Source organism: Calypte anna, chromosome 15 (assembly GCF_003957555.1).
Source record: "Calypte anna isolate BGI_N300 chromosome 15, bCalAnn1_v1.p, whole genome shotgun sequence".
NCBI lineage: Eukaryota > Metazoa > Chordata > Aves > Apodiformes > Trochilidae > Calypte > Calypte anna.
Window position 1 is genome coordinate 4,660,662 of NC_044261.1, and position 12,059 is coordinate 4,672,720.

The 12,059-nt window shown below is 36.4% G+C and overlaps 1 protein-coding gene across 1 annotated transcript in view; it reads right to left on the reverse strand.

Moving 5' to 3' along the window:
* TMEM132D (transmembrane protein 132D) overlaps positions 1-12,059 on the reverse strand; it is a 209,095-nt gene that overhangs the window by 117,845 nt on the left and 79,191 nt on the right. Inside the window, exon 3 of the mRNA XM_030460543.1 lies at positions 10,399-10,545. Within this exon, the coding sequence (XP_030316403.1) occupies positions 10,399-10,545 (147 nt within the window). The remainder of the gene's footprint in view (positions 1-10,398; positions 10,546-12,059) is intronic.

Consider the following 12,059-nt stretch of genomic DNA (forward strand, 5'->3'; position numbering starts at 1 on the left):
CAGACAAGAAACATGGAGATCTGTTCCAGTAACCCATTAGAAATAGCACAGGAAATTTCCTCTTAATTTCATATCCAAACCATTTTGCAGAGTATTTGTGCAAAATGCCTTATCATTCAACTTGGCATGCTGACATCTGCACAGCATTTTAACCAGAGCAACCTTTGATCTCTGCTTTCAAGCTAATATTGAAAATATTTTATACTCCCACTCCTTTCAGTATATTTAGTCTCCATGGAGATCAGAGGACTTTTTTTTTTCTTTTTTTTTTTTTTCTTTTACTGTATTTTAATTAACACCATGGCCATATGCCACTTGAGTGCAAATGCAGTGAAATTTTTATGGGCTTTCCAGTCCATTTCAGTAGGATTATAGGTCAGTGAACCTTGAACAGGAAAAGCTAAATGCAGTGCCTCCTGACAGACTATAAATGCAAAGTTAAGGTGCTAAGGAAAGGGTCAGTGAAAACCAAGTTAGGTTCAGGACTGTTGGACTTGCTACAGAATGATGTCTACTATATATCTGGATTTTATAAGCTTTCCATCTAAGGTTTTAAAAGCTTTTATATACCCTAAGCACAAGATGCTTAAATATTACCACCACAGTCTTAGAAGCTAGACAAAACTATTGTCCCCACTGTTAGGTGTGAAAAAACTAAATAACAAATATATCACTGGTCTGAGGTCACCACCAAGCATGGTGCTGGTAACTTCCAGCCTCAGACATTCACTGTGGGCTCAGAAACCCCCAGTGCTGGGGCAGCTGCTCTGCTGCTTCATATGCTATAAATACAGCAACACTTGTACTTAATAACTGAACAAATACAGGGAAAATCACTCAGTCAAGACAATATTCCTTTTTTTCCATTAGAAATAATTATATTCAGCAGACTCTCTAACAACAGGATCCACAAGGACTTCCTTTTCCTGCCTTCTCTGCCTGGTGCAATGTGAACAAATGTACCATTGCTGCCCCAAAATGCCTCTGGAGATCCAACAGCTGCTGCAGGTGAGCAGCCTTTTGTTATCATCTTCTGCTCTTTTTTCTCCTCTTTTCATTTAAAAACCAATAAAAGAGACCATGAAGAAGCAAAGGCTAACAGTCTTGGCTCGATAGCTTTGTGAGAGGAACCAAGAAAAGTTTGGGATTAAAAAAAATAATAATAAAACCCCCCACATTTTTCTTTTGAGGAAAGACCCCAACAACAAAACGTGTTCCTCCTCTCTGCCCTTCTTAACATATTAATTGGGGTTGTACTCTCAAGTGCTTGCAGAAAGGCACAGAGGAAAAGCTATTGACTGGGTGATTTTGAAGAGGGATGAGGTGCTAGTGCTTTGCTTTGTATATGTATGTGAATCAACTGAGGATCTATACAGAAGAAGCAATGGGGCTGATCAATCTTTATTCGTAGACAATCAAGTAAAGCTGCAGCTTCAAGTCCCTTTTACTGACAGCTCATAAAATGATGGTATTGATCACAATGCCTAAATTTGTAGTTTTGACAATAAAAGCAATTCATTTAGGGAGGGAAATAGCTGTATGAGGTGAACACGTGGTTTATTAATTTTCAAAAAAATTCTTCTGCATAGTAAATGTGAAAGGTCAGACAGAAGTTTTTAACCTTGAAGATTTTACTTCCATTTTCCCTACTAAGACATTTTCCCCCTGAAAAAAAATTGTGTTTTAGGTTTATGGGGTCAAAGAGAGGCAGCAAGGTATGCTGGAAGAGTGGGAACACTTAAAAAAATAAATATAATTACTATTACTAGTCATATTCTACACAAATGCAAAATCTATGATGTAGTTCCTACCCAGTTTCAAAGCCCAACTTGAGCTTTCTGGCTTCACACCATTAACATTCTGGTTAGGCTTGTATTGCATTTTAGCCTGATAATTCTCCCTTTCTCCTTTTAAGATACCTCAAAGTGGAACCTTTACTGAACTCCAAACCCAGGCCACCTTATTTTGGAGAAAGGGTCCTTTCAACAGACCCCCCCCACACTCTCAATTGTTATGCAGAGAAGCCAGGTCTGAACTACAGCAATTTTTTTTTTAAATTAAGTGTGAAAAAAAATATCCATGAGGATGGAGCAAGTAAAAGGTTTCTCACACAGCAGACTCATGGCCAGTTGGCTCTCATGTCCAAGAAAGTACAAGCTTTAGATGAAGATATTTCTACAATAGGTCATCAATAAGAATTTCTCTGCCTGAGGACTCTCCAATGTCTTTTTCCTCTATTCTGTGGTTTTTCATAAGACATAGAACAACAGGAGTCTTTTAGTGAGCTGTGCTGCTTCCAAATTCAAACCACACATGCACAGGATATGCATGTGTGCACAAACCACACATGCACACATGGTAGCATAAGGCTTATTTCTGTAGAAAACCTGGCTAAAATCCTTCCTCCCTCTCTCACCCCCCCCCCAAAAAAAAAAAAAAAATAATCAGGGAAAACCAACCTAGCTGTAATTACTTGCTTTACAACAAATTTAATTTTAAGTTAGTGCATGTACTGCCAGCTGTGTTTATGACAAAAAAGGATACATTTTTTATTTCAAAAAAAATCATCATACTCCTGTTATTAGTGATGGATCTACACAGACTGTCAGTGTACTTGAATAGATATAGATTTGCCTGGTGAGACCTTCCTAAAATAGGAGGAATAATAGTAAAAACAGAAAGCGTAAGTGTTGCTGTGGTACAAACAGAAATGAAAGTAATATCCACAGCACAGAGAAACAGCATGGGAATTAAGACCCGATGTAGCTACAGAAAAAAAATCTCATATTTTAGGACAACAAAGCTTGAAAAATTAACTTGACACATTTATGCATATTCATTTGAGATGCAGTTAGCACAGAACAAATCTAGAGTGAATTTAATCTAAAACATATTGAAATTGTAATCACTTATATGTAACAATTTAAACTATTTATTAATTATAGAAAATATTTTTAAGGCTTGATATGCAACTGTTCTGATTTCTTTTCCAATTTCTTCCTAGAGTTTTGGGGGAAAAATCAGTAAAGGTTGTGCTCACTTCTTTGAAATTATGCCACTTTTTTCCTTGAAGTTCTCTGGAGTTTTCCAAACCTTTAAATTTCTTGGTTCAAGTTTTGTTGAAGACTTTGGGAATTCAAGCTGCTTATGGTCAGTACCTTCACATCTGCTTAATGCCTCTCAGAGTAGCCCTTTGTAATGACACTTGCTTCTACTGTAACAAAAAAGCTACAGATTCTTGCATAATGTTAAATCCTTCCCAGGTACTATCCATAAAAATCAAAGGTATTAAATTATTGTCTTAATTCTTTTTTCCTAGTTCTATACCACATGAAAGGTCTTCCTTTTCTCCAGTAACACCTTCTTCTAAAGTAACAGCATCTTTTAACAGCACACGACTCTGTTAGCTTTAATGTCTTAGTTTTGTGACAATTAATGAAGAGATATTCAGTGGAATAAATTAAAACTTGACATAGCAGACTTGTTTGAAGTGTCCTTTAATCTTCTGGGTGCTTTTAAATGTTCAGATGGTTATTTCATTTAGAGATCAGACCAAAGCAACTCTCTTCTCTCCTCCTTTATTTTTCCCCTCTCATAAAATAACTGTGACAGCCTGAAGAAATTCTGTCTATATTGGTTCCAGCCACTGCCCTGAAGGTGTAAAGCTATAGATGAGTTCAATACAACTCGTTTCACTGCTAATTTCAGAGGGCATGTAGAGTTTCTTGTTCCCCTGGCTTAACAGACAAATTGACATTCTAATTTTAGAACAGGAGAACTCTACACACTCACAGACCAAAAATTCTACTTTTCTGATACATTTAAATGTAGATTTCTCCTTCTTAAAACCATAGCATCTAAACCATAGGTTAAGAATTTGCCATGATAAATTGAATGCCTCCCCACAGCCAGATGTTTAAACATCAATCTTCAGATTGCTTATTTCTTGGGAGATCACTGTTTAAAATAGCTGTGCGTTAACCTTCCCTGGAGCATGGCACACGAGCTGATCATTGCCCTGATTTCAGAGCAGCCCATCCCCTCTCACTGCCAAATTAGGGTTTCACAGCTGCCCAGGAGGCTCCTGTGTGCCGTGGTACAGAACCTGAGCCCCTACCACATCCTCACTCCCTCTGGTCCCAGGAAAGCAGGATTCCAAGCAGCATTCCCTTCCCTTTCTTCCCATCAACCTCCCACCTGATTCCACTCCTTGGCAGTGTCCTGGCACCCAGGACACCTTTTCCCTGATAACACCACTGAAAATGGGACAAGAGCATCAGCTTTCACCCAGCTGACCACTAGATCTATGTACAGAGGATTCTGCTTGCCAGGAATTCCCCCACCCAGAAGCTGTTTTCACCTGTCTGACAATTGCAGGTTCTTTTATAACTTAATTCTTCTACTCTGCTGCTGCTGGAAGCATCTGGATTATTGTTAGCAGTTCATTAGGACTTTCTCGACATGTTTACAAGTTGTGATTAAAACTGGAGAGTGAAATCTTTATTTGTGGTTTATCCAAAAAGCAGAAGCAGCATTTCTTTTTGAAAAAAAAAAAAAAGATTAATCCCTTAAACCCTGAACAGGAGATATTTTACTAGAGAATTGCATAAGCATAATGAAAGTGCCAAAACTAAAGAGTGAAAATGTGGCTTCTGCAAAACAAATACTGCTTCCATCATCTCAAAGACTTGATGGGAAGGCTCCCTTTCTGAAACTCTGCATGTATAGCTGCTAAGACAGCTAAATCCTCCATCATTTGCTGCTTGGAGCCACTGAAAATGCTTTTTTCCATGTCATTTATGAATACAAATTCTTGCATTGTGAGTATTTTTCATATTTTAATTCTCTCTGGGACTCTTCAGGGCTAAGTTGGGGTTGCTCTCACTTAAATATATAAAACAAATATATACAACAAACCCTCTCTTGCACAGAATTCTAGGGACTGAGTGTGCATAAAACTCAAACCTGATTCAGTTCATTAGAACTGAAAAAGATCTGCAGTATAGAGAATATGTATGCACTGAGTATGTGCATGTATCTCTAACATAAAATAAAGATAACTGTGAGAGTATGGGAATATTTTATTTGTGGGTTTGATGGCTCCAAAAAGAATTCAGAATTAGGTGCTGCACAGTGCTCTGTTCAGTAGCTGAAAACCTTGCCAAAATTAAGCTACTTGGGTACAAGTTTCCATGTTAAGGATGTGTCTAGATTTAAACCTTTGGGGATAATCAAGTTAAAATTGTAGCCACTAAGCTATGTGGAGTTCAGGAGAATGGCACTGTCTGTTTATATTAAAATAGATTTGGAATTGGAAATATCTTTTAAAATAGAAGAACATTATATTTCTTATTATTCCAAGCAAGGATTTGGATACAGGGAAGGGAAATATTGTTTAGATATTTGAATAAACTGGATTTTGCATCTAAAATACAAAACTCCACTTTGCTTTCACTGTAAAAAAAAATGCCCACATTTTTCCAAACTGTAAATTCTGGGGAGCAGGGGACACATAGACATTATTTGCAAAAACACATGAGGCTTCTCAGTGGTTTTCTGCCAAATTTTTCTCTGCCCATAATCCTATGAAAAAGAGCCATGTGTTCATGTAAGTAAAACTGCTTTTAATGAATATGTATGAAAGCTTAATTCTAAGATGTCCTCATTTCTGAAACTTTTGAAAGCTTCTCTGTTATGGATGTTGACAAATGCATAAATTTTGTACAACATATCTAACACATTGTACATGCATTATATTTATACATTCTGTGATAATCTGAACATTATATTCTTGTTCTCTTCTGTGTCTTTTGGTTTCCTTGCCTTAACTACTTCACACAAAGATCTGTATGTGTTTGCAAGAAAATTAATTGCTTCACCAACTTAAAATTAAAAACAATTAAAAATGCATCTCGGAGGAAACACTTCACAATCAATCTGTTTCCAGGTACAATATTTGCCACTTAGGAATAGATTAATTGGATTCATAATTGTTCAAGCTAATTATTTTCCTTTTTAGTATAAGATTAAAAGATTCAAATAGATTCACAACCCACGTGATTCCCAGACCCACACACTGAGGGATGGATTTCAAATTGAAAGATTCAGACTTGAATAGAGATGGAAACTGAAAGTGCATTGAACATGAAAACAGCTTTACATGACACTAAAAATTTATATTCTAGATTACACCCTGGGATGGAAAACGTTTGCAGAAGATGGAGTGTGTTGGTAGAGGTGGAAGCACTGCTTGCTGCTGCAGATTACCATGCAGCAGGAGGGATGAATCACATTCCACACTCCTTCCACAGAACCCAAAATATCCAGTCAGACAGACAGCTTTGCCTATAGAATCCCACACCTCTCTTTTCAGTCCTGTGGCTGGTATTTACATATGTGTGTGTTTATATATGGTGGAATTAATGTTCATAAAGACATCCTATTATCCTAACAAAGCCTGATTTCTTCTGCTAGTATAGAAATTAATAGACACTCTTCAAAGAGGTCTAAAGCACATAACCTGGTTCTACATAAGACTTTTCTTACCCAACAGAGAGGGTTAAAAGGCCAAAAGGTGATCAAGGTGAGATAATTAGAGGATGAGTTATATCTGCATCATCAGATCACATAAACCATCCATAGATCTTTAATATTACAAAATTAGCCTGCTCATTTAATCAATAAATCCATATGTTAAGAGCTGAAGCTATAAAATAACTCAAATATCAGTGAACTTTAGCCTTGTACTTGTATTTAGAATTTCCTTAGGATGAGCTTTACAATTTATAGGGGTGCTACACTGTATTACTTCTCTTAACCTTCTGATCCACACTTTGCTGTATGTTGACTTATTTGTGAGAGTTAAAATTAATGATTTTTTAACCAGAAAATGAGAATCCCCATGCCTCAAGAGCAACAGGAATACTTGCAGCCTCAGCTTATATTCTAAGTCATTCACTCCCTTTCCAACTCTCTCAGCAATTAGTATTACTTCTTACAAGATTTCCTCTAAGGAAAAGAAAATCAACAGCACCATTAGAGATATTGTCACACAAAACACTTTTACATTTCATATTAGGTTTTTAATAAGCATTACTTGATGTCTCTCTTGTAACAGTTAGCAAACTGGTTTTCTCCCACTGGAATTGATAACTTGAGCATTTGGGCTACTAAAAATTTAAGGACTGCAGTGCCAAGTAGCTCAGAGCAAGCATGGTGATCATGAATCCTTAAGGTTCTTAAGGGAAATCATTCCCTCTGAAGTTTAAAATTTTATTTATTTTATTTTATTTTATTTATTGCACTGGATATCACCAGGGTAAAAATAAAGATGCTAAATATGCATGAGGTTGCCCAGACTGTTGGAAATGTCCTTTAGCTACTTCAGCACCATACAAAAAAGAAAGATCTCTCCTTTTCAAGGGAGGTGGCAGAAATACCTATAAAACACCTGCATATCACTTGGGGAGGAAGAGAAAAGGAGAAACCAATTTACCTGGGAGTGATCTGTCCTCTCTCCCCCTGCCTCCAGTTTGCAAATTACTTAGGATTAGACATGAAAATGAAAAATTTATGCACACTATGGGAAATAGTAGAAATGTAATAAAAAGAAAGTATTGTGTAGGAAAATCAAAGCTAATGCTGTCACACATCATCCTGTCCCCTATTATCATTGACTATCTAGTTCATTTCTTGTATTATAAAAGTCTTAGGGAAATTAGGCTTAAAAAATGAAAAAATAAGATATATGTGAGCAAATGAGGAATACAGTCCAGAAAATACTATCCTTGTCTCTTATCGTGTCAATATTATCACAGACTCAGTCCCTTGTAGCTCAAAATGGAAATAATTCTCTCCTAATGGCAGGACCAGCATCTCCTTTGGTGTAAGCACAAAATTACAAGGGGGAAAGTATCAAAAGAAGCTGGTGGTTAATTCCCATCCCATCTTCTATTTGGTTTTTTGGTCATCTTTGTGAGACCAGATAGACAGAAAATGAGTATAGATGCTAAAGGTAGTAACCATTAATCTCATGGCTCACAATCAGAGCATTCCAATCTTCCTATTGCCTGAGAAAGAAACCAGAACTGGGGAGAATTTTATAATTTCTTCACCATTAATCTGGAACAGTGTTGCAAGCCCATAATAAGCAAGGCACTGAGAACTTCACATCATATTTGACAGATGGGCTTAATTAGTTATTCACATACAGACTCATAATATTTGCTGTTAATATTCATTCTAAAACACCCTGCTGGCTGTGATAATATTTGTGTTAATCCTGTTACGATAGGTTTTTGGTGCCAAAACCTCCCAAATAAAGTGACTGGTACATTTCAAATGTTGATAAAGAAATGCTCAGGCATCCTGGTTAAATTTGTCACTTGCACAAGTGCCTCCTTAATCTGTGAAATTACACCTGTCACAGTAAGTTAGCTTTACTAACAGTATTTTCTGATCCATGTAACACTATCAGAAACACAAAGGTATTAAATCTTTAGCCAATTAACATTGCCACCTTTGCATTCATGTGATCAGATCTCCGATTTTTAAAAGCAATTAAATAATACACACACAGAGTTTGTTACAAATCTAATTGAACTGTAGAGCAAATGATTTGGTAGCAAACATCACTATTTAGCTGTTATCTATTGTGTATATTCAGTGACACACATCTAGACAAGAAAGCAATTGTTTCACAAAAAAATGTTAAGCACATTCCCCATGTAATGTGTGATCTCCTGAAAATGAATAGCTGTGACTACATTTAATGAAGAAAGCAACATATTGAAAAATACATTGCAAATATTTTACATTTCTTTACAAAATGAAGAAGAAGTTCTCAAAAGGAAGCAAAATGCAAAATCTCAGCTGGGATAGAATCAAAACAGAAGTTGTGAGTTACACATATACCTTGCCTTCACTCATTTTTCTTTCCAGTAGAAACTAAGATGTATATAAGCTCACATTTATTATAATCAACATGAAGCAATGCTTATACTTAGCATATGAAAGTACAAGAATCCACAACCACTGGATGAAAGGTAACATAGTAAATTTTTTATCTTTTTTTTTTGTGGTGTGTACAAGGGGTAATTTTGAAGGCTTGCCACTGAATGATAAATGGTGAAGGGAAATAAGTTGCCAAGCTTTAATTCACCCATGAGGTTGCAATATATTTTCCTAATATATTTTCCTGGTGAGGGAGAGAAATCAGGAATGCACCATATGAACCCAACACAATAAAGTGTGACAGAAAACCCACTGTTGATATAATCTTTGATTAGGAGCCAATGCCCATTTCAGTCAGTGAAAATATTCAGTCTTCAAATAGCTTTGAACATGGATTTTATAGAATCTGCCTGACAGCTTATGCTAGACTGTAGGAAGCTCTGACCTCTGCATATATACACATTGTTTCTTTGAGCAGTAAATTTCAGTGAGATACAAGACAATATATGAGAAAAGTCTGGATATTTTAGCAGAGAAATATTGTAGAATTCTCCTTAAAATAAGGAGGAAAATCTGTCATTATTAAGAAAACAAACTCTTCCTCTTTTTTCAAATGCCCAGATTGCAAGGACATGAAACTTCCTAGTTACTAGAGGATATTTCTTTTTATATTCTGATCTCCAAAGCATATACCAGTTTATAACATTTCAGATGTAAATCACAGCACAGAATTTCCATGTTATATGGTGAGTTCTCTCACAGCAATGCCAAACACATCACATACACAGGCAGCCAGGTCCTTATCAACATGCTCTTGATGTACAGTTTCAGAAAAAATTAACAAGAAATCAGCAAATTTTATTCCTATTCAGTAAAGCAATCAGTTGTGATCAGAAAAGGAACATCCACCTGGCAGGTGAAGGCTGCTTAAGGCAGGTCAGTGTCCTCTCTTAGCTGCTGCACAATGGGAAAGGAAAATGAAAAATCTATTCACTTTTACACCTTTAGAATTAATATTAGGATCTCACCAACAAAAGTGTGGGTTTGATAGCAGGAGTATATTTTCATTTCCTCTTGATAATACACACACATATATATTTATTTATATTAAAAATAATATATATACATAAACCAACAAAACTCAAACCATTAAAAAAAAAAAAAAAGAAAAAGCCACCACAAACAGCTCTATAATTGCCCCCTGCTAGAATGGCTGGCAACAAATAATTTGAAGAGATTAAACTGGTCACAGCCAGGTTCTAAGACAAAATGTTTTCTTGTAAACACGAGGTGAAAACAATTATTTCCTACCAGTCTTAACTCTCTTTGAAAGAAAAACATTTTCATCAGGCACTGCAATAAAACTTATTAAAAACATGGCAAAATGCTTTGAAAAGGGAAAACAACCATCAGTTATTAGAAGATAGACTGCTGGAAATGACCTACCTGTTTTCAGAGGCAGCAGATTTCCTTTGGCAAACAATAACAGCTGGTGCATATTTCCCAGTATAATCCATGCTCTCTCTGATGTCCCACAAATAGGGGCTGCTGGCTCTTACACTGAAAACGTTGACACCTTTCTTCACCTTTGCCCTGAGAGAAACAAGCAGATAATTCACCCATTAAATACAAAAAAATCAGCTTCATCTGTTACTTGTTTCTTCATCACTTTCTCATTACTGCCCCACAGAAAATGCTGCTGCTTGTTAGAGTTCAAGAGTATTACAAGGAGAAGAGATGAGAAAATTAATTAAGAATTCCATATTTTGAAGAAATTATATCAAGACAAATCTTATTGAGCTAATGGTAATTACAGCTTTAGTCATAGCTAAATTGCAGAGTAGGAATGTTCTGGAGCACACTCCTTGCTCCTGCTCTTCTATCAGCCACACTCTGGGCACCATTAAGTGTATTGAGGTTCTCTTTTGACTAGAAATAATTTTATTGGAGAGGAAAGCATCAATTTTCACCCCCAAAGCAGCCAGGTTGTTGCTGGGGCTTCTATTTGGGAGTTGGAAGCTGTGAAACACTGCTGGGCCTTGTATTAGAAGGAAAATCTACCTTTTATTCCACCCCTCCCTGGATTACTCAAAGATGACATTTCATATCATTGCTCCAATGTGTCCACTACATTATTTTCTTATAATATTGTTGAGTTTAACTCTCCTATCAGCTAAGATCCTAAAAATACCTAGAGATGTCCTTATTCTTCCAAAAGTGAGGTGTTTCTTATAAAGTCTGTTCCCACGTACAAAGTTAAATGATTAAGAAAAGGAGCACCAAAAATGTTACAGTCATGACAACTCGACTGGTTCCTACTGCCTCTTGTCAGGTGTTGTAATCCCTCATTCTTTCACTGCCTTTCTTGAACTAAATATGGATATATAGATCTTAAGGCATTACTGATTTAGTCCACAGCTATACAGTGTTGATCATTTTACTGACCAGGAGTTTCTGCTGGCAACATTTTTGGTTTCTGAATGTGTTTACAAAAACCAAAAGATCATTGTGGTCAAACAGCCTCAAACATGAGCTGTCAAGAAGTGGAAGTTTAATAATATTTGCTTATATCTCATACACAAAATCTATTCAGTGTTGTGGCAAGTTCTCAATTCTGAGAAAAAAAGAACAAAAAGGTATCTGATTTTTTTGTATGAACAGCTGCTGCCACGCAGAGATGCTAATATCAGTAAAACAAGCACTATGAGCTCTGCCTCTGCATGAAATTGCTTTTGAAATCTTTGAAGGACAACATCCACGCAGATGTTTTCAGAATAAAAAGCCAAAGAATTCCTTAAACTATTTGGGACAAAAAGGGATATATCTCATTTCTTCTACCACTAAATCAAACCCACTCCTTAGCACACCTGGGAGAATTAATACAGGAAGGCTGCTAATTTTTTATGAAGTTCTTCTAGTCTAGTTTCACAAAATGCATTTTAAGAGTGGTAGTCACTGCTCCCAGACCACAAACATCCCTCAGGACAAGAGATCAATGGTTAAAGAAGAGCGCAGACAGGCAAACCTTTCTTGGGGTATGATGCTTTGAAGTCAAAGGGGTCTTCTCACCAAGGTGCACAGTCAGTGCTCCCATTTTGCTGCCTTCA